This window comes from Nuphar pumila, chromosome 5, assembly GCF_984573655.1.
Source record: "Nuphar pumila chromosome 5, dmNupPumi1.hap1.1, whole genome shotgun sequence".
NCBI classification, from domain to species: Eukaryota; Viridiplantae; Streptophyta; class Magnoliopsida; order Nymphaeales; family Nymphaeaceae; genus Nuphar; species Nuphar pumila.
Window position 1 is genome coordinate 30,026,244 of NC_143253.1, and position 23,897 is coordinate 30,050,140.

General features: G+C 37.7%; 1 protein-coding gene across 1 annotated transcript; it reads right to left on the reverse strand.

Moving 5' to 3' along the window:
• Positions 1–229: 229 nt before the first annotated feature.
• On the reverse strand, positions 230–23,731 carry MMT (methionine S-methyltransferase). The gene is made up of 12 exons (XM_090005930.1): positions 23,297–23,731; positions 22,290–22,483; positions 21,846–22,052; positions 21,487–21,582; positions 6,153–6,341; positions 5,759–5,947; positions 5,440–5,676; positions 3,627–3,761; positions 2,721–3,047; positions 2,460–2,639; positions 932–1,891; positions 230–792 (listed from the first exon to the last, which is right to left on the reverse strand). Exons 1-12 carry the CDS (start codon positions 23,544–23,546, stop codon positions 484–486), a joined length of 3,273 nt encoding a protein of 1,090 aa, XP_089862056.1. The 5' UTR covers positions 23,547–23,731; the 3' UTR covers positions 230–483.
• Between the last annotated feature and the right edge of the window lie 166 nt (positions 23,732–23,897).

The following is a 23,897-nucleotide window of genomic DNA, read 5'->3' on the forward strand; positions in this document are numbered from 1 at the left end:
ACAATCAAGGGCACCGTCACCTTATTTTGTTGTTAAACAACTACGAATATGGTTTCCCGATTGAAAATAAAAGCACTTTCTTCTGTTTTAGGACACCGTGTCTGGGATCTAAAAAAGGATAATACTAGTTTTTCTTTTTGGTCTTTTGCTTGTTACATCTTCCTTTATCTCTGCATCATGAATGCGAATTTGATCTTTTGCATGGTTCTCATCTTATTCACATAATGGCTTGTAGGAAAAATCAATAAACTTGCTCCATTGACATCTTTATTTCTATCATTGTAAACAAGCCTGTAAAATTTGCAAGTGATGCTGCAACCAATTAAAAGGACGGACACGACATTACAGGTATTAACTTGTGCATACTTTTGTTGATGATGAAACTCCATCATTCATTATTGAAGAACTCAATAGAGTTCGTCAGTTAGGTCACTCCTCATGCCAATAGAAGTTGCCAGGAAAGATTTTCAATGATTTGAACGCTTATTTGCCAAGGACCAGCTCCTTGAAATGCAGGATGCATTGTAGTGCGCTTTCGAACTCCACTTCTTGTAAGGCAATTGTGAAGCGGCAATACCCAAGAACTCCAGTCCACAAACTGCTGTTGATGCACAGTCCTGTGGTTCTGAGGATGGTCTCCCTGATGTTTGATTCGCTAATTATGATGTTGGTGCTAGTATCATCTTCAGAGCCATTTGGTTTGATAGAATTTCCAAAGTAAGCAGATGGCTTTGCTATCACAGATACTCCACCAGAGCAATCTAGCACATCCCATCCACACTGTCCTAACATCTGTGGCAATTAAAAAACAGGTCAGCAAATAAAAATGTAATGACGACTAATAACAACTACTCCATCAAGATAACACAAACCAGCAGTCTAAAATTATAACAAAACTGAAATGCAAGTAAGCATAATCACATAGGCCTACCTCATTCAAACGTTCTACCCTCGTCTTCAGAATTACTTTCTGTTCAGCAATTGCCTCTGATAAGCTTGCTGCATTATGGTATCTCATCCCCAGCAACTTGTTTATAGCATACCTCAGAGTACTGTGTGGCTTGCTTAAGCCAGGGAAACTGTGGAATACTTCAATCAGGACAGGGTCATTCATAACCAAGAAGCCAAATTCGACCCCCCCACTCAGCATCCCAGAGGAGAGTCCACCGAGCAGACAAACAGAAAAATGTGGGTCAGACTCCTTCAGCTTCGACAATATGCCTTCCATGTTCCACTTATCCTGATTCTCACAGTTGAATTCCAAACCAGAGAATGAAGTGTCTATCACCACCCTGGCTCCAAACCTTGCACAAACTGAAAGGATGCCTCTCATTTCTTCATTGCTGTAAATGGAGCCCGTAGGGCTGACTGTTGGCCCTGAAATATATACCCAGGGTCTGTGTACAGTCCCTAAGAAGCCTAAAATATTGTCAGTGAGCTTGAACCCAGTGTCTTTCATTGTAGGAATAGTCACAATATTGGCTTTCAAAAACTTTGCTGCAGACATATAATTTCCATTAGAGCCAGCAGGAAAACACAGGGTTCCACCTTCTTCAATGCTGCACAGGACTAATTTATTGAATAAAGCCAGAGGGCAGTCCCCATAAACCAACTCGGTGGTATTATGCATCTCAATCCCATAACTATCCTTTATGAACAGTCGAAGCACAGTAGTAACATCAGTCTCTTGCTCCGTCATGTTCTGTCTTGCAAAGCTTTCGAAGATGGCACCTTTTACAGCCAGAGGAATAGGCAAGGAACTATGATCAATATCCATGTGAATCAGTGCCGAGTCTCTTGTTTGATTCACAGAGAGCTCAGCATCACTAAAAGCTGCAATGGCAGACTTCGCAAATCCAATCATCACATTTGAGCTTGTCTTGCACTCCCTCTACATAGACAGCAATGTCATAAGATTACCAGAATATGCCACTTCATGGGTGCCAATTAACACTCCGCCCTTGTTAAAACAGCTTATCCAGTTACAGATAGAAAGAATTTGTAGCAGATTTACAGGCTCAAATATGTCAAACACGTTAACTCATGCTTATGCTTACACATACAGAGACATAGATGGTGGATCAGTTCATTTCAGTGTTCATATATTGTTCATTAAGCATGGATTAAAAGTGGGACATCTCAACAGCAAATATCACAAAAGCCAGTAAACAGAACTAGTAAACTGATGATAATTTGTTGTTTAACATGACATAGGACGAGGTGTAACCGAAAAAGAAGCAGAACTCGCAAGAGCATGACTAGATATATTAACCCTTTTCCAGAATTCAAAGAACATTTGGTAAATAGGGCGCTTCCAAGGATGCATATAGATGGTGGCATCACGAATCTTAAAGATGATACTTCAAATACAAAGTGTAGGAAATACATTGCAGTGAGATTGTTGTATGTGCCTACAGGAGACGTGCAAAACAAGGAAACCTAAAAGAAGTTTCCAGTACCTGTAATATAGGATGCCGGTCAGCAAGCTGAAAAGCTAGAAGCTCATGGAAAAGACACCCATAATAATACTGGCTAAATAAAGCTGTATGACCATTGAGTAACTCGACTGTCTTAGACAATGCACTGAAGATAGTTTCTTCCTCACAAATGACAAAAGCTACTTCCAAGTCCGAATAAACCTAAAAAATCAGGTTTCATTTCACTATTAAAAGATCAAACAAAAAAAAGAAAATTTCTATAAATGTAAACCGCAATATTACCCGATTTTTAACAAGGCCACAGAAAATGGCTGCATGTGAGGGTAAAACATTGCTGGCAAGGTACCTCAGAACCCCATTAGAAGCAGGAAGACTGGAAAGCTCGAGATGATCAGAAATGTCCAAGAAAAGCCGAGAACCAATCTCCCTTGTTGTATCTAGCAATTGTTCAAAAGCTGTACTGGTAACAACTTCAAATTCTGCCATGCCAGTGATGACAACTTGTGGTTTTAACTTCTTGATCAACTCAATTAGAAGATCAGATTGACGTGGAGCTTCAATCACCATGATCACATCTTCAGGTTGGTCATCTGCACTGCAATTTATGCCCTGAAAAAATGTCATAGTTTAATAGTTCTAGTACCATGCACAAGTAGCTAGGAAATGACAGTTATCCCCTCAAAGCAGATCAATTTCCTAATTTGGAATGGAGACCACATATTCTTGATAATAGCTTGAGAAAGAATTTGATGATTACAGAGATAACGAGATAATTTTTGAGAGGAAATATATGGTCTCATCAACCAAAGGAAGCAAGCTATACTGAATATTTTCAGTCTGAAAAAGAAACGGTTCACACTTTTTAAAGATCAAACAAAATAAGGCCCTCATGTTCCCGAATTGAAAAAGTTAGTTACAACAACAATGAAAACCAACACCTACTTTGGCCAATAAAACCATATTGGAGGACACAAACATGGCATTTTGACTAAAAGCAAGTTTACAAGAATTTCATGAGATTTTCTTCCATAATTGTTTTAATCACTTATTTCCAACATAAGAAGATCCACAGGATGTTTGTGCCATGGGAACACAACTTACAGAGTAGTAGTGATGCGCCTAACAATAGAACAGATATTTTACTATATAGTATATACATTGGAAAAGAAAAAATATCATAAGCCATACCTCTATTGCCAAAGATGTCAACCATTTCTTGGGCAAGTGCCTGGTCAGATGTTCATCCACAATGGCGAGACGGGGTGAGAAAAGTTGGAGTGCATTCTCAATTGCCACAGACCTTGATGGGAATATGACAACATTCTGATATTTCATTAACAGATGCATTAGAAAATCAGCACGGTTCAGTAACTTTGTTTCATCAATAAGCAGACATAATTTCTTTAAGGAATTTCAGATCTATTTTTCGCCAATCTATGTCACATGGATGCGGTGTGGGTACGGGATGCAATGTGGATTCGCTTGGTACAATATGACATTTTTCAAAAATTAGGACTCGGGCACAACCGCAAATATATTATTTATATTTATATGATTATATATAATAATAACATATATTATCCATTAAAATTATATATATAGATTTTTTTATAAGCACACTTTTATCATGCCGGACAGTGTCATGTGTGTCAGACACCATATCACGTGTAGGATACATGTCAACATGTCGGACATGGTCGATGTCATGCCTGACGCAAATCACAGCGAATTCCATGTCCGGATCCATGTCATGTCGTACTGACACGTGATTCGCCCCATGAAGGGCGTGTCCCTGTGACATAGTTGGCAATGCACTAGGATAACGGCCCAAAGCTATGTCACATGGGTACGGGTACAACATGGCAATTTCAAAAAATGTGGGTATGGGGACAAGGATATATATATATATATATATATATATAAAGAGAGTGGAAAGAGTTTGGGTCTGGATCCACATGATCCAGATCCAAACTATTCTCTCTCTCTCTGTAAAAAGGAGGAAAGATTTCGGGTCTGGATCCACATACGATCCAGAACCAAACCTTTTCCTTTGTCTCTCTATAAAAGGGGAAGGTGCCTTTCCCTTATTTTGCTCTCTCTCTCTCTCTCTCTCTCTCTCTCTCTCTCTCTCACACACACACACACACACACACACGTGCGCAGATTGGAAGAAGGAGATTGAAGAGGGTTTGCTCTCTCTCTCTCTCTCTCTCGCTATATATATATATATATATATATATATATATATATATTCATCTTCCTCTTTTCGTCTTCTTCTTCCTTCTCCTTCCCTCTTTCCTCTTTCGTCTTTTTCTTCCATCTCCTCCTCCTCCTCCTCCTCCTCCTCCTACGTCTTCTTCTTCCTTCTCCTCCTCTTTCTTTTTTTCTTCCGCTTCTTCCTTTCCTTCTCCTCTTTCTTTTTTTACTTCTTCTTCTTCTTTCTTTTTTTTCTTCCTCCTCCTTTTTCTTCTTCCTCCCTGCACTGACATAAAAAAAATGGTTCGGTCAGGGTTGGACCCAACCTGATCCGGACCAGCACGTACCCGTGTCGACATGGGTACGGCTGCCTGGTTTTCGTGTCTATGTGACATAGGCCCAAAGGAACAGTCCAAATTGGACTGACTCATTTTGACTGCTAGTTGATTGGAATGTTGGTGTTGAGAACAAAATAAGCTTCCATCATTACACCTAATATCAGGCCAATCCCTACTTGTACAACAGTAGATTGAAACAATGAATGAAAAGGGAAAGAAACAACCTTGAGACAACATTCATGAAATATATCATCAGAAAAACCTTTTCCATGCCTTTTAAGAGTTGGAGAACTACCTTTACTATTTGGGCTTAATGGAACCTAGAAGATAATTCAAGTTGGCAACCAATAAAAAATGGAGATATAGGAACAAATAACTAGTTTAGCAATCCATCCCATGCAAGCATCTATCCTCAATCAATGCATAAGTACAATAGCGAAGAAAAACTGTCTGTATAGCTTTCTTACATTGATATCTAGTGGAATATGATGGTATATCCGCATGAAACTTGCAATAAGTTTACGGAACTGTGTACTTCCAGATGGAGGTTCATAAGGAATAAACAAGTTCTCCTTTAGAATTTTGGCAAGAATAGCCAGAAATGAAATCTTCTCATCAGCCACAGAATCATCCTCAAAAGATAAATCCAAAGAATTGCTGATCTCTTGAAAACTATTCTTGAGAAAATCAAAAATTATTTTCACCTGTCAACCACAGTAAATTGTCAGCCCCCTTATGTAGATATACCCACCTGTTGCATGAGAAATGCTCAATTAAACTGCTTGCCTGGTTTGGTTGGTGGAGTTGGCAACTGTAAACCGATAAAGCATGTGATACGGGCCCTCCAGATTTTCCATAGGCCCAGGCTGTTCGAGCACAGATAGGTTGGTTTCCAACAAGACCCATGAAAAATTCAAAACGATGATGACTATTCTTCTCAATTTCAACTAGAGCAGAAATATCTGTATCAGCAGCCTGAGAAAATATAATTTCATGTTATCATTCTATTCGGATTGGCTGCATCTGTGAGAGAAATAAGGAATTAGCCCACAACAATATATGTAATATCCTTATGACACATTTACATAAGTGTCAGAAGCAATTGGTATGAGGTAGCGCACATCTGATAGCCACAACGTTTGAAATAGAATCAGAAAACCATATAACCAGGTAGTCATACCTGAAGGACTTTTGTCTGCCATAGCTTTGTAATACGGAAACCTCTCCGTTCAAACAGCCTTTTGCAAACACCTTGCCCTGGACGGCCCCCAATGTTAAAGACCATAATGCCCAATGGTTTAATGACAGCTATTCCTTCCTCAACAGCTCTTGCAATCAAACCTAGCCCAAACTGGTCCTCAACAAATCCCTATAAAAAGATGCAGATTCAATACATGCTTCCCAAAAGTTCAACATGGATTAAAATTGTGAAAATATTCACATCCCCTTGGACAGTGTCACTGTCACCTGATGTAACATTTTTATTTTCAATAAGTTTTTTTTCTTTCGTCATTAAACTTGAGTCAAGATGACACTTTGAAAAAAAATAGAGCAATCTGTAAGAAAAGAGTTATATGTCCTTCAAAACTAATTTGGTTTCATGCTATGAATATCAATAATGTCATTTTCCAGTTAAAGCAACTTATTAAAACTTTCAGAGAAAGGAGGAGATACTTGCACATGGTTTTTATGGATTTGAGAAAGTTTGTTATAGAGTACCAAGGCAATATGTGATTTTCTTGTTGAGGCAACTTATTAAGAAGCCGAGAGAAAGAGATAGATATTTGCAAATGGTTTTATTGATTTAGAGAGTTTATGATTGAGTACGAAAGCAACAGAGTTGTTTAGTAGTAAAGAAGAAACGGGTCCAACATAGATATGCAAAGACCACATGCAAAGGCCCAATTATACCCAAGGTTGGATTAAATCAAGGATCAGCTAATCAAGCTGGCAGTCAGTTGGTTACAGCTCTCACGGTCTTGCTCCATCCTGCTAGGACCCTAGTTTTTCAGTTCTTGATAGAAAACCAGAAGTTGGTGGGTTTTGTCTAAGGACAGGAAGACCTTGTACTGTTTCATGGGAGTATCAAGCATATGATCCTAAGAGGTTGAGAAAGAACAACTTTCATGGTTGCATCGTTTAATGGCCACGAAAACAGTGTAGGTGACGAGGTTGCAAGGCTGGCCATGGAAGAAAGGTTTGATAAACCAGTATAAAGAACTTGGACTGCAGTTTTTGGTTATTCTGCATGTCTGCAGTGTAATGAAACGAGATGTGCACAATCACAAACCCAACAAAGGGCTACACAAGTGCGCAAGTATAATATGGTCTCTAATGGACCGATAACAATCTCATAAAAGAAATATACGAAAGCACAAATTCCACAAGAGCACAATGGCACAAATTCCACAAGAACACAAAGTAAAAACAGATTTTTGTATATAGCCAATATGCTTAGAAAAGCATGTTTTACATAGAGGGGATAGAGCCTCGCATACATTTGAAAGGGAGGCAGTCCAACTCCAACAGTCTATTTATAGAGCCTCTTCAACTCATAACTCATTAATTGCTTTAAATATTCATGAAAACATGCATTATTCAATACACACATATTTATCACATTAATGCAGAATAGACGTGAAATATGAATTTTTCAAACAATCATTAATACCATGAAGAAATAACCCACAAAAGAGTTTAAATCCCAAAATATTTTTTACACATCGGAAGATATAAGAAATGATTTCCATCACTTAATTAAGAGAACTCAAATGCACAAAGATCAATTACATCTTTGTAAACAATATCAGTCGTACAACTAAAGAAGTCACTTATGGACCAATTTTAAGAGATAATAATAAACAAACTTTCAAGAGCAGAAATACAAAAAACAAAAGAACCTTAATGAAAATCCAAACAAATACAATAAGAGTGCATAAACACCAGTTTACCAATAGGTAATACAAAGTGAAAACAATCTTAAGAGCAATAAGATGCACACAATAGCCACTATGGGCATATATATAAGAGATTTTACTAATGAAATGCATGAACTTATGCAAGTTATGCAAGACAACCAATCATGGAGTAACTCATGCAACTGAAGCATACATAATGTAAAATGCATGAAAATATTTCAACAACCATTTTCATAAAAGATCAAATGAGTTTAGAAAAATTACGAAGAGATTTAAAATCTCATACATCAGAATAAATGAATTTTACAAATCAAAACACTATTTTGACCACTACAAACAAATCACCTCACTAGACCTTCAAACCTCAAAATTTAAGTGTACTAGCTACTAAAACAAGAGCACAATTACAAATGTCAGCAACAATCATCTCTATGACCATGCAATACAGGGCTCCCTGACAATACAAATTAAGAGATCAATCACAAATGTCAACAACAATCATCTTTATGACCATGCGCACAGGCAATGCAGGGCTCCCTAACAATACAAAATAATTACAATCCATAAGAGGTGCACATAACTCACCTTACAAATTATTGTAAAACTGTAAACAACATTAGTTTCAACGGGTGTGCATACCTCACCATACTGATAAACGTCTCTTGTTTACATAAAATTACACTTAAATAAAAGGCATAAAAAGGAGAAGTCACTCGAGATAAGAAAGCTTGTAATGGAAGCTCACTAGTGTCACCAAAAAGAATATCATTTTTAACAATTCTTCGAAACACCATTGTTTCAAACAATAGATTGCCATCACAGATAAATAGAGTTATAAGCATCCATAATAATAATAATGACCATTCAACAAATGAGTAATGCAACACACTTACAAATCCAGATATCAATCAATTGTCAATTAGAGTCAAACCACAAGTTGACAATCTAAACTGACATAAAATGAGGTGCTCACAACTCACCCCAACAAACATCTCTGAATCAACGAAAACATATAAGGATCCAAAGGCCAATCAACTATCAATCAGATCCAAGACTAGTGTCAACACGACACTCATAAACTTTGATAATTGCAAATTGATTAGATGATTTGAGGTATATGCATAACTCACCTCAACGGCTAACTCAGAATACCAACAACAATGAGTTCAAAGGCCAATCAACCATCAATCAGACCCAAGACAAGTGACAACACATCACTCATAACCCTTGAGAATCTAAATTGATAGGATGAAATGAGGTGCACACATAACTCACCTCAATGGCTAACTCTGACCCAACAATAACGCCAAGAGAGATGATGCATCATATATAAAATTCTGTGATGAACAAAATCAATGCCATTAGAAGGCAATAAATACTCGCGAAAATCATTTTCTAAATAGATGAGTTCATAAAAGAAACCGATTTGAAAAGACAGTTTCAAATCAAAAATTCAATAAAGAAGATGAAATCTTAGAATAAATGTAGTGCAATCATATGCCCAACAATATGTTCCATGACAATTTTTACAATCTTTAATAAGCAAACAAGAATCATGCTTAATATAAGCAATTCTTCAAAAATGAATTCATAAATCCACCAATCAAAGAATAAGTGCACTAAGGCATATCACATACAAAGAATCCAATAACTCTCAAAGAGAAGACAAGAACAATGTATATGATAGAAAAAAGAAGCATTTTGAATTTAAATCATAAGTCTACTATGAGACAACAATGACATTTAACATTAATAGAGATTCTCGAGGAACTATTGATAAATCCAAAAGCATATATAATTATCACTAATCATGAATACTCAAAGCAATAAAATAATTTAATGACTTATAGCCACATAGGCTATACAAAAGCTATGAATTTTAATATTACATACTAAATATCACTCACAATGCATCAAATATAAACCTTATAAGGGGCAAAATACAATCCATAAGGAGAAAAACAAGTTGATATTATGACATACAAAATGCATTCAAGTATATGTGAACAAAGCATCCAATGCAACAGTCATTTGTAATACGAATGACAAAGAGAAATGAACACAAGTCATATATAAAAAATATCCAAGATCATTTTCAAGCATGATCAATCGAGGATGTTTTTTAAAGAATTAATTTAGTATAATGAGAGCAATATCTTAAAATCAATCATTGAAGCCACATAAAAATATGAGACATGAGGATGTCGATACGAGAGCATACACGATATTCATGGTATTACCAAAGAATTAACGTTATGATAACTCAAGATATACATTATACAAAATCTAAATTTCTCAAAGAACACATTTTTAACATAAAATTCACATAATATACCTAATAATCATGCTTTGACACATGCTTAAGGGCATCAATGATCATTACGATAAAATAAAATATATAACAAAAAAATTAGTATTTTGCAAACATGAAAAACATATAAGCATAGTATTTAAGATTTTAAAAAAAACCACATACTCTTATAAATATTCATAATCAAAACATATTTTATGTAAACATGCTTACACACAAACATATATCAAAAGTCAATAATTTTTCGCAAGTTCTAATTTTAATTAACATGAAAACATATTCATTTTAACATATTAATAAATATCTACTATATTTCAAACACATTTTTTTTAATATATACCATAAATATTTAAGGTAGAGAATCTAAAGAAAATACATACTAGAATACGAGAGTCCCAAGTCCAAACTGTTAATCAATTCAAATCTTTCTTTCAAACATGAACAAGATACTAAGACCAAGATACCTTGCTTTGATACCATGTTACGAAATGGCATGAAACCCAACACATTCCAAATTGTAATCCAAATACCAAATCAAAATACATTTGAATACTAACAAGATACAAACTACAAGTTTTATGAATAAATGATTTCATTCATAATGAACAATAAAATACATAAAAACCTCACTACAAAATGCACTCAAGAACACTCAAAAATATCTAGAACTACCCATCACTCTCTCCCTTTACAAAGCACACACCCATCCCAATTTATAGAGAAAATAAGAGGAAAAATAGAGGAAAGAGAGGATAGAGAGAGTCTTCTTTAGCCGTTGGACTAGGTCCAATGGCTAGTTTGACTAGTCGTTGGACCTAGTCCAACAGCTAGAAATGCCAGCCATTGGGCTTAGTTCCCAACGACTAGAAGTAAGTCAACTTTAGTTGACTTACTTAATATATATATTATATATAAATATATATTTATATATATATATACGTATAATAAAGCATAAGTTTGTGCACATTATAGAGCGACGGCTATGCAAATGACATAAAACAAAGCCCGATGTGTGAAACCACACATCAAACTAAATAAATTGCATAAGCGAGGCACGGTGTACAAAATTGTACATCGAGCTAAGTAAATTGCGTAAGCAAAAACCTGTGCACATTATAGCACAGCGGCAAAGTAACTGAAATAAAGTAGGGCTCGATGTGTGAAACCACACATCGAGCTAAATAAATTAAAGAAAGCTGGAGCCTATGCACATTAAAGCACGACGACAAAGTAAATGGCGTAATTTAAAATGGACAAGAATACACAAAACTGCGTCTTTGAGTTTTATATATATATATAACATAAATATAATATGTATAAGTTAGAAGTATTCCAACATTGTTCTCGTATACAACTTTTTCCTACTTAGGAGATGGTATGAATCTTTGATGATTCCGAGCGTAGGTTCTTAAAGGCTTATGCTTCAGTAAGTATGTCTCGTCCGTTGTGCCGATGTGGAGCGTTAAAAAGGATTCTATTGTGTTGCATAAAGAATGATGTTAAAGTCTTAGATTAGCGGACGAGGCGACGATTGCGTCGTAGGAGTCGAACCCGAACTTAGTTCGAGCCGACCGGATCGAGCCAACTTTGCTAGCAAGATGAATCAGGCGAAACGAGGCATAAAAAGTCAGGTTTGGTTCGGCAGGGAATCAAGTTGATATATGGTGCGCACGAGTCGGCCTGGGGTATTGGACCAACCCGGGTTGCGCTCAGTGATAGTCGAGTTTTGCTTGGCTCGACCATGCTAGCGTTGTTGTTTGAGTGCAGTTTAAAAAGGGGACGAAGGGACAGAGAGCTCGGCTATTGCGTCGAGCTGAGTCTGGCCTCTAAACGAGACAGGACCGAGCCTAGGCTCGGTCCTTCTATTGAGGGAACTGAGTTGGGCTTGGTTCAAAAGGAGGGAAAATCGACAGCCAGGCCATTATCGGAGGCAGTGGCCGAGGCGGCCAGCGGTCAACATCGGGAGCCCGGCCTCCAAGCCACTATTGGAGGCAGTGGCCATCACGATCAACTGACAGAAAAGGGAAAACGGGATGACAGGCGCGATGGTGACTATCATCCAGCCAAAAGAGTAGGGGAGGAAGGAGGCTGGAGGCTAGGCCACTGCCAGAGGCAGTGGCTGCCGCAGCTAGCCAATAATAATAAAAATAAATAAATAATAACATAACACTGGGAAGGGTGGGTGATTGCGACACAAGTGGTGCCGTCGTGCCCTCCAAAAGCTCTGCCTCCGACAGAGGCAGAAGAAGAAAAGAGGGCGACGGTAGGGGAGTGGCCTCAACCCTAATATTTGTATTACAAATACTTAAAGAAAAGCCTAATATTTGTATTACAAATACTTAAAGAAAAGCCTAATACGCAGATCCCAATTGGGTGTTTTTCAGCAGCATACGTTCTCCCCTCCATTCTCTCTCTATTCTTGTGGCTGAACCTCAGAACCTTCAATCTCTAACATGGTATCAGAGTTGCAGATCCAATATTGAAGTTCGTATATTCTTTCTTCTTACTGATTTTATCAACTCCTTTTTCATTTCTTGGTTTTCAAATTCAATCTTGGATTGGTTAGACGTGCTTTCTTTTCTTTCCTTCGATTATCTGTTTTCCTCTTCACTGTCTTTCTAATCTGAACGTGATCAGTTTTGATCTAGGCGTGATTTCAAAATTGAAAGGATCACGTCAAAGTTTTCTTTTTCTGATTTCCAAAATAGATGCAAAGCCAAACTTTGATCTGGGCATAATCTCCTCTTCCTTTTAATTAATTGTAATTCTCTTTGCTGATCAATCTCTTGAATCTCTTTTGTCTTTCCTCTTAATTCAGAAAACACATCATTTTCAAAGTGATGTGCTCAATACTGATTGAGTCTTATTAGAAACAGATTTTACAGCAAAATCTATTTTACTGCTTCTAGTCTGCAAATCATCTGGATTAATATAAAAAAAAAGGGTGGAGCAGAATTTGTTTGGAATCTAATTTTTGTTCTGAATTTCTTTTGAGTCAAACTTTTACTTGCCACCTTGTTCTAAAATCATCTTTCTCCTTTGTTTCTCATTTCTTTTCTGAATTTCTTTTGAATCTAATAATCTTCATTTTCGATTTCGATATTCTTCATCTCTTGAGTATGGATTCATTTCCTCCTCAATCTTGTCTTTCTTAAAGCTTCCTCAGTCAACTCGTGTCTAAGAAACTGAACAACTCCAATTTCCTAACCTGGAAAAGACAAATTATTTCGTTCATAAGAAGTCAGGATCTTTTCGGACATCTGGATGGCTCTGTCCCAGTTCCTCCAGAGTTCGTACCATAAGAAGACAAGAATATGGTAAGGGAGACTCCTCTATTACATATATCAGAAATCCAGAATATATATCCTGGATGAAGCGAGATCAGGCGTTGGTGGCCTATATCACTTCTACTCTGTCGCAAGAAGTGCTTGTGGCAATTCTAGATGACTGCTCCGCTATGCAGTTATGGCACCGACTGGTTCAGACATATTCTCAAGTTTCTCAGGCCAGAGTATTGTTTTTAAAGAAAGAGTTTCAAATGTTGAAAAATGATTTTATGACTATCATGGAATACTTGAATAAAATAAAGACTATTACAGATCAATTAGCCATCGTGGGGTGTGCAGTTAGTGAAAAAGATATGGCGCAACAAACTTTGAGCAGGTTGGGACCCGATTACCATATGATAGTTACTTCATTGTTATGTTTACCAGATTTACCTACATTTGAAGATCTTTGTGCCAAACTTTTTCAGTATGAGATGACTTTGAAGGGATTTTTTGAAGAGACTCATATTCCTATTGGAGGACAAAATGTGCTTGCCACAGGGGTTACTTATGGGTGAGGACGTGGTAGGTATGATTTTAGAGAGAAGGGTGGTCAAGGAAGGAATGAACAAAGAAGTTGTGGCATATTACCTACACCCAACATTCCTCCCAATCTGCAGAGACAAAGGATGATACCCACTTGTTTTTTATGCAACAAAAGAGGGCATATCAAAGCTAATTGTTGGTTCAATCCCCAAAACAGAGGAAAGCAATCAGAGACAAGAAAGGGGACAAATAGTTTGAGGAACAGTGGAGAAGTCAACGAGTTGTTATTGTCCGCCTTAGCTGAATTAAACTTAAAATAGAATGATCAGAGCACTTTGTATGTTGATTCTGGTGCAGCCACTCATGCTACTGGTGATGCTGGTAAGCTCCTAACTCTTGTTCTTTATGTTGGTAGAAATAGTATAGTCACTGGGGATGGATCTCACCACCTCATTTCTCACATTGAAAACTTTGTTATTCCTATGTCAAAATCCTCGCTCACTTTTTTGAATGTCATGCATGCCCCTAACATCAAGAAAAATATTGTTTCTGTTTTTAAGCTTGTTGATGATATTAATGCTTCAGTTGAGTTTACTCCTTTTTCTGTTCGTGTCAAGGACCTTCATACGAGGGAAACGTTTGCTGAAGGAAAATGACAAGGCAATACGTACGTCTTCCAAGAGAATCATTTTACTCGTGTTCGGCCTATTAGTTCTACCTTCAAACTCACCTCACTGTCCTGTTCAGTACTTCCTAAGAGTGTCTTTAGTCTTTTCGAATGTATTGAGTCGAATCTTTGGCATGGTCGTCTGGGTCATTGTAGTGGTCATTTTATTGAAAAGCTTGTTTCAAACAGTCTTATTCTCAAGTCAAGTTTAGGTTTAAGTGTTGATAATAAAAAATGTGCTAGCTGTCTTCAGTGTAAGAGTCATGTTCTTCCATTTCATTGTATTAATAAAAGAGCTTTAAGACCGTTTGAAATTATTTGTTCTAATGTTTGGGGTCCTGCCCCAGTTTCCTCTATGTCTGGAATTAGATATTATCCCATATTCGTTGATAGCTATTCTCGCTTCACATGGATCTTCTTTATGAAATGCAAATCTGAAACTTTCAAGTTATTTCAGAATTTTCATTCCTTTGTTAAGAATCAATTCTCTGGAAATATTATTTGTTTACAATGTGATGGAGGGGATAAATTCTCCTCAAATGATTTTATTAATTTCCTTCAAACTAATGGAATAAGTAGGTGGGTGTCTTAACCTCATACACCCCAATAGAATGGGATTGCTGAACAAAAGCATCGCCATATTGTCGAGAGTGCTATGAGTATGATGCATGATAGTAATCTCCCAGTTACCTTCTAGGCAGAAGCCTTTCATTCAGCAGTACATGTCATAAACCAACTGCCCATGAATATCTTGGAAGATAAATCACCCTACTTTTCTTTGTATGGCGTTCATCCAAATTATCATGATTTGCGTGTATTCGACTGTGTATGTTATGTTCATGTTCATGTTGATAGTTCAATACAACACAAGTTTCAGGATAAGGTCTTGAAGTGCAGATTTGTGGGATATGCTTATGATTATAAAGGGTACAAATGTTATGATCCCGTGAGTAAGTGCATCAAAATATCCAGGAATATTGTCTTTGATGAATTAAACTTTAATCATAATGTTAACACTCCTGAAACTGAGGTTTATCATCCCTGGTTGAACTCTGATCTCTTTTCTAGTATTGATGATATTTGTCCTTCAGAATGTGATCAAAGGAATGAGGGAAATATCATGCCTGATGTCACACAAAGGACTCAAGATAGCGTAGAATCCGAATCACTTTTGCCTCCCGAAAGGTATAAAGGCATTGTTTACTCTCGACGAGAGAATGAGGCTTCTCCTATCTCTAATCAGAAGATGAACACTTCTTCTATTTTTGTTCCATCCTCTGTTTCCAGAAGATCTGCTCACCCTCGACATCCGATTGAAAGGTGAGTTAGTTATGAGAATTTCACAATGGACTTCTAGTTCTTTTTAACCTCTTTAGGTAAGGAAGATCAACCCACAACATTTTATCAAGCAACAAATTCTAAAAGATGGATCAAAGCTATGAATGAAGAAATGGAGGCGCTTCATGAATGTGGTACTTGGGATATTGTTCCCAGACCACAAGATAAAAATGTTTTTGGATCAAAGCGGGTGTATAAGATAAAGTACAAGCCAAATGGTACTATTGAGCGATATAAAGCTAGACTGATTAGAAAAGGCTTCACACAGGAGCAAGAACAAGACTATGATGAGACCTTCAGTCCGGTTGTGAAAATGGGCACCATTAGAATTATATTATCATTAGCTGTTGAGCAACAGTGGACTCTTAGTCAACTAAATGTCAAGAATGTGTTTCTATATGGAAATCTAAAAGAGGAAGTATACATGGAGCAGCCCACTGGATATGCAGAAGGAAACTCCAAAGAATAAGTGTGCAAGTCAAAGAGAGCTATATATGGTTTGAAGCAGGCGTCTCGATCTTGGTTTGACAGTTTTTCTCTTGAAGTAGAGAAATATGGTTTTAGTCGATCTCTTCTTGATCATTCCCTCTTCATATTCAAATGTAAGGATATAGTTACACTGTTATTGATATATGTAGATGACATTATCATTACAGGTAATTCTAATGAGCATATTAAGCAGGTCAAAGAGCTTTTGAATCATAGGTTTAAGATGAAGGACCTTGGTAAACTGCGGTATTTTCTTGGAGTTGAAGTTGACAGGACCACTAAAGGCATGACACTTACTCAACATAAGTATACCATTGATGTTCTCAGCAAGGCAGGTATGAAAGATTGCAAACCTCTAAGTACACCCAGTGTACATCAGAAACTCAGTTCCCAAGATGGAGAATTGTACAAGGACCCTACATGATATCGCAGGATAGTAGGGATGCTTCAATATCTCACTTTCACTCGTCCTGATATTGTCTACTCAGTTAATCAGGTATCTTAGTTCATGCATGAGCCGCATATTGGGTATATGGAAGTTGTTAAACGCATTATTCGAGCTATCGGAGATGGCCTTTAGTATAGAAAAAGTACGAATGAGCATGATGCACATGAACTTCTTGCTTACACAGATGCAGATTGGGCCGAAGATCCAGATGAGCGCAGGTCGGTCTCAAGATATTGTGTTTTCATTGGCCTAAATCTAGTCTCCTGGAGCAGTAGGAAACAAAAGGCCATTGCCAGGTCGAGTACAGAAGTCGAATATAGATCAATGGCAACTGCCACAGCCGAAGTAACTTGGATCAGACACCTGTTGATAGAAGTAGGAGAATCGATATCTCGATGTCTTCTCTTATGTGACAATCAAAGTGCCATTAACATGTCTTTTAATCCCATCTACCACAGTCGTGCCAAGCATATTGAAATAGATCAACATTTTGTAAGACAGAAAGTTGAAGAGAAGGAAATTGAACCTGAATTTGTTCAGGCCATTGATCAAGTTGCTGACTTATTTACAAAAGGACTCATCAAGGACAGATTTTGGATGTTGAAAGGCAAGTTGTTCATGGTTCAAAACCATGTACAACTTGAGGGAGGGTGAAAAGAAGTCGTCAATCATATCTGGGTTGGGTTTGGATCTGAGATCCAGACCCAACTCAAGTTCATTATGTCACATGTTCATTAATGGCTCACTTGTATTTTAGTCTATTGTGTAGAGGGTATTTTAGTACCTTAATATTTGTATTACAAATACTTAAAGAAAAGCCTAGTACGCAGATCCCAATTGAGGGTTTTTCAGCAACATACGTTCTCCCCTCCATTCTCTCTTTATTCTTGTGGTTGAACCTCAGAACCTTCAATCTCTAACATTAGATGCATGAGTTCAAGAAGAAGCGGACATTTTAAATAAAGAGGACATTCAGCGAATAAACGTAGAAAGAGCTCAGGACGTAGATGATGAAGAGCTCAAGTATATTGAAAATTATGTGAATGTCGATGGAGGAGAATAAAAAGAATAAGATAATGATAATGATGATGATGATTGGTGGTATATTTTTAAAGAACTTGGTTATTGTTTCATGTGTTATTTTTAAAAAAGTTGGTTATGAACTCTTATGCAGCTCATAGAAACATAAATGTTACATATGTGATTTTATGATTGTATTTTGTGCAATTCATCATTGTTTCATGTGTTATGATTTTTTTAGATTTTTTTCTAATTTTTCATGATTTTTTGAAAGTTATAGATTTTTTTATGAAAAACCTTATGATTTTTACGATACTATCTTATTTTTTATCCGACCGATACGTAACAATACGATACTTACAACCTTGATATTTATAATATATATAATATATAATATATAATATATATAATACATGTATATATATATATGAAACTATGTCCTTCTTGACTTTACATGGCCGATGGCAAGAAGAAAACATGTCTCTCCTTTTCAATGGGCTAGGGGAAAATAGTTGTGAGGCAGAAATATGATATAGAGAGAATAGGAACCTTGTGCACTGACACGGTTAGAAATGATATATCACATATCCAATGGACACCAAATAATGCATCCCTAAACTGATCAAATATTTGGAATTTCAAAATGGTAAGTGAGATCAATCTCTTTATTGACATATTTATTAGGTAGCGGTCATTCAAGAGAATGTTGTCATAGTGATTAAAACTTTCTTAGCTCCATAAACAAACAGACCAAACTCATTCTGAATATCTTGTGAAAGTATCTTCCCTCCAAAAACAAACAGATCGAATTCATTCACAATATCTTGTGAGGCTTACCTCATTGTCATTGTACATTTAAGCCATAGTCATAAACTGAACACCTGTCATAAAATATGATAAATATCATACTTTACGCATCAAAATTTAATGTCTTCCTCATAAGAAAATCCCTGGCAATATATAATGGGTCTGGATAAAATTACTTCCATAATTTACCTCATTAGAAGAACACATTCACTATTAGCTCAGATTCTTTAGTGACACCTGAAGTTTCCTCCTGTTATACAATCATAACTGTTTTATTTTGACCAGCTAGTAGCCTGAGATATTCAGCCATGTGGATTCTAAATAACCAGGGTTAACATATCATCACACACACTTACAAAATGCACTTTCAAAGTATTAAACATAGCCTAAGTCACATGGGTGCGGGTGCGGGTGCGGGGATTCGGCACTTCCAAAAAACCCGGGTGCGGGGGTGCGGCAAAAAAAAAAATATATATATATATATATATATATATATATATATATATATATATATATATATATATATATATATATATATATATATATATATATATATATATATAAGGGGTCCGGGTTCCCCCGACGCGGGTCCTGGGCAAGGCCGTTCTATATCTTATTACCCACAATAGGGATTGTACCGCCTCCAGCCATCTTTTCTACTTTTACATTTTTAGATTTCTTTATGACATATAATAAGATATGTCAGTTCTTTATGACATATAATAAATGTCAGTGCATCACGTGAAGTGGAGGGGATTTTGTGTTTTGCGCTTTTTCCTTCTGGAAGTGGAGGGGAGACTAGTTGGGGGCAATTAGTTAGTGCATCACGTGAAGGAACTTTGGTTAGAGTCCCCAACCCTGGTTGGGTGCAACACTCGAGACATGTAAAGGGTTAATGTGATGTGATTTGAAGTAATAAGGGGCAGCAACGTTAGCTTTACTAATTTGTCCCAAAGGCCGAATGTTGGAAGCATGGGGGGGAGATTGGTTGCGCATCAGAGACGGGCAGTAGTAGCGCAGGCACAGCAGGGAGCTTTGCAGGCGCAACAGCAACAGCCTTGGCCGTGAATGATTCCCTTTAGGTTGGTGGCTTCAAAGGAGAGCTGAAGAGAGGGAAGGTATTAGTCCGGCGCCTCAAAAGCTGTCTCGCACCGACGCGTTCCCCTTTAGGATGCCTCCCTTCTCCCGTTGTGACAACAGCCCCACCTTTTATAACAGTGAGGGCAGGTTGAGCGATTTATACGATGTCCCCGGTGGTGCAGTTGCAGCAGGAGCTACTGCAACAATGACTCTGCAACCTTTTCCTATTGCCTTCAAATCCCCAGGTATCAACTCTAAAACAACACCCCTTCCAAAACACCCTTTGCATTTTTCCGGCACCTCTGATTTGTCCAAAGAATCACCCTTGTACCATTTCATAGGGCAAACTAAAAAAAAAAAAAATCAAAAAAATGTATCAAAATGACCCTGGGTGCGTTGACCGCACCCAGGGTCGTGTTGACCGCACCCGGTGCCGCACCCGCGTCGAGTCGCGTCGACGCGGGTGCGGCACCTGCTTTGCCGAGTCCCTGTGACATAGAACATAGCACTTACGAAGGGAAGGAAGACATACTTCCTCTAAGAGAAGTGCACATGAGGTGCACCTCATGCACCATGGGAAGCACTCTTACCATCAGAATGGGAAGCATGGGACTTAAATAGAATAATAAATTCTCTTTTTTTTAACAAAATGGGCACCCTTATTTCAATTTAATTAATAAGATGCTACACTAAAGATTTCTAAGGATGTGTTAGTACAACAATTTATTAAGAAGAAATGGATAGAGCTATATGGCTCCCATTATAAGGAAAAACCAAAGCCACAAATGCCTGATCCAATTAGATGTTACTGAAATTTTGAATGTGCTACCATTATATTCATAAAAGCCTGTTTGTGTTTGATATGACAGGTAAAGCGAAGAAAAACCATTGCAGAGTTCTGCATTATCATTTTATGGGGCATTTTCACATTTAGACAATAAAAAAAAGTGTATTTTTTCCTCCCAAACCCTAAAAGTTTTTTTATTTGCTTCCTGTTTCTCATGTCAAATGGGCCTGAAAAGAATATTTCCTTCTTGCTTCTGCATTCACATGACGCTTCCTATCCCTAATACTTTCCATGCAAGTTTGTGGCTAGCATTCCATTTATATTTTAACCTGAACTTGGTGATGACCAGCCACTTGATTTTTCATACAAATTGAAGCTTGCAGTCCAACTTGTACTTGCATCATCTGTTTGACACTTTGACTAGATGTTTAGGACTTTTCTCATCATGTTTTGAAATTATGATATTTCACCTCATGTCATATAAAAATTGCGGACCACTAAGAATAAACTTCAACTGCATTTCTGTGACAATTATTTGATCCCACACCTAATAAATCTCCTCTAAGGTTGACCTGTAAACATTAGAGCATGCTTGTCATCAATTTTAAGTTTAAACTCAAACTAGTTGAAAGATACAACAAAACTCCAGCATCTATGGATATGTCAAAATGACAAACATTGGGAAATATTTTGCTTTGTGGTTTTTATTGAACAGAAAGTAGCCATGCAAAACTTTGAGAACAAATTTGAAACTTTTTTCAGGAGAGAGAAGCATCCCTTGGAGCTAACTTCACAGTTTATAAAAAGAAAAAAATAAGAACAAGTGGTTTTACAAACCTGAAGTGCACAATAATTGCTCAATGAATACAGAAATTCCTCACTAGCATTTTCCGTTATTATCTTTGACATGGCCTCAGGATTTGGATTTAGAATCTGAAGAAAATAAAAAAGGAAAGAGTGTCAAGGCTGGCTTCTTGTATAATGCATAGCAGTCCAGGCACTTACAGAACTCCTAGAAGCAGAGATACACATGTACCAAAGTAACATTTAGATAGAAACTAATATACTGGAGAAACACCAACGGGGGCTCCGCTTGTCTGGCAGGAGCAGTTAGTGCACGTCACCTTGTGTTGGGACGTTGCAAGTTCAAATACACTGCAGCACCATTTCTTCATGAAAGCAACAATAAATATTACCTGTGGTATGCATCCCACAATACGATCTAGTTCTATTCCATGATCACTGCAATACCCCAACAAGTCTGACTCGTGAAACTCCACTCTATCAAGCAAAGTTTTCCCCTCACTGTCATATATAGAATTCCCATTCTCATCCAGGGCATTTAAATATAAATTTATCCATGCAACTTTAATTGCCCTTGGATTTATGTCAAGGCCATATACCTGCAAAGCAACTGTATCAGTGCTTCTATACACATTCCAAAGAATTGTCTAAAGAACAGAGAAAATACTAGATTCAACACATAAATTCCTGTAATCCCAAATTACATGCACCAAATGCTGCAAATCATTAGAGGCTTTCTAACTTTACAAGTTGTAGTATACTCCTAACTTTAATACATATTCGTTAAGAAAGAATGCACAGAAAAAGAAAAGAATTCCAGGGGAACAAGATGGAACCTTTGAAGGAGACCACTTTTCAGTAAGGGCAATAGAGATCCATCCATTTCCACAGCCGAGCTCTGCGACAATCTTGTCCTTAAATATAGAATCGGGGTGCCGGTTTATTCCTTCATAGAAAGTAAAGGACCAATCTTCCGGAATAAAAATACTAGGAATCTCCAACATCGTCAATTTCTTTCGTTGCTGGTACCCTAAAAGCAAAGAAAAAGCATCCAGAGCATCAGAATTACCTAATCGTCAACGTACAAAAACTCGTACAGAACTCACACTGTTGTACCCGTGTGGATCGAGGGTTGCCTAAACTTGAAAGAACTATGAACAAATTGGAAGCGGGGAGGAAAGGATTCAAACACCTCAGCAATTAGGAATATGCAGCTTATAGCATCTTCCTATTCAACGAGTCATTAGGATCTAGATCGGCCAGAACAGCGTCAAGACACCATATTCTCATAAAAAAAGATCTGCAACACCCAACTTCTCAAAGTCTGATAACAGTTCGAAATTAAACAACAAGAGTTCCACACTAGCTCAGATTTAGATGGCGTACAATTCAATGCAAACTATTGAAACCACTCGTCAGGAAGCAAACTTCAGGAGTACTAAAAGTGAAGCAAGAGAGATAGAGACCCAGCCATCCTTTGTCAGAAAACATAAACTAAACCCGAAGAAGGGAGACGGAACAAATAAATTTGGGACGTATTTGGATGTACCCATCTATCTAGAACATTGAGTTGTGCTTTAAGGTGTAATTTTCCCAACTTATACCATCATTATTCTAGATAAGTGGCCGAATTCAAGCAACCCATAAACAGAAAGGATCGAATGTTCAAAAGAACATTGAGCATCCATTGTAACGCGTTAGACTTGAACGTGATTTTGTAAAAGCAAGATCACCATCATCAATTTTCGTCATCATCTTCTTTATATTCATCCCAGGAATCTCGTTCAATGGAGAAACAATCTGTGAAGCGCGAAAAGGAGGAGGAGGAGGAGGAGAGATCCACCTTGGTAGTCAGCGAGGAGGACGTCGTGAATGCGGAAATGGTAAGTGGAGAAGCAGCGGTCGGAGGCGTCCTTGGAGTCGCTGAAGCGCTTCTGGAGGGAGGCTAGGAAGGCGCGATTGTGGGAGCGGGTGGCGGGGTTGTCGAGCCTCTCAAGGAGGGCCTTGAAGGCATTGTAGGCGGAGTCGCCGGAGGGCTCACACTGCCTCAAGAACTCGTCCACGTCAAGCGAGACCGCGGCCGCACCACCCATCGTCTCCGACTCGACCAGTCTTGCTTGCCCACGCTCCTCCGTTAAATAATAACAAGGGAAACGCTCCCTCAGGGTTGTGGGGAGGACTCACAGTAGAGAGAGAGATGGTAGGCGTTATGGCTTACATATGCATGTCTTGAAAAGCGGGGAAGAGAGAGAGAGAGAGAGAGGGTCCAAGCTTTGACGAACCAAACTCACAAGGTCCACAGATTTTTTTACTCACAAGCGGCGATCGAAGACATGGCTCATGTGCCAAGGCGTTGGATAGAGAGAGAGAGAGCTCGTTACTCCATAACTTTACCTTTCAATGTAGCAATCATCTAATCCTCCACAATATTGCTTGTAGTGTAC

Coding starts and splice junctions, on each gene's coding strand:
- MMT (XM_090005930.1), bottom strand. CDS start 23,546: ATGGGTGGTGCGGCCGCGGTCTCGCTTGACGTGGACGAGTTCTTGAGG. Junction 3,048..3,626: donor TGACATCTTTGGCAATAGAG/GTATGGCTTATG, acceptor ACATTTTTTCAG/GGCATAAATTGCAGTGCAGA. Junction 1,892..2,459: donor ACCGGCATCCTATATTACAG/GTACTGGAAACT, acceptor CTGTCTATGTAG/AGGGAGTGCAAGACAAGCTC.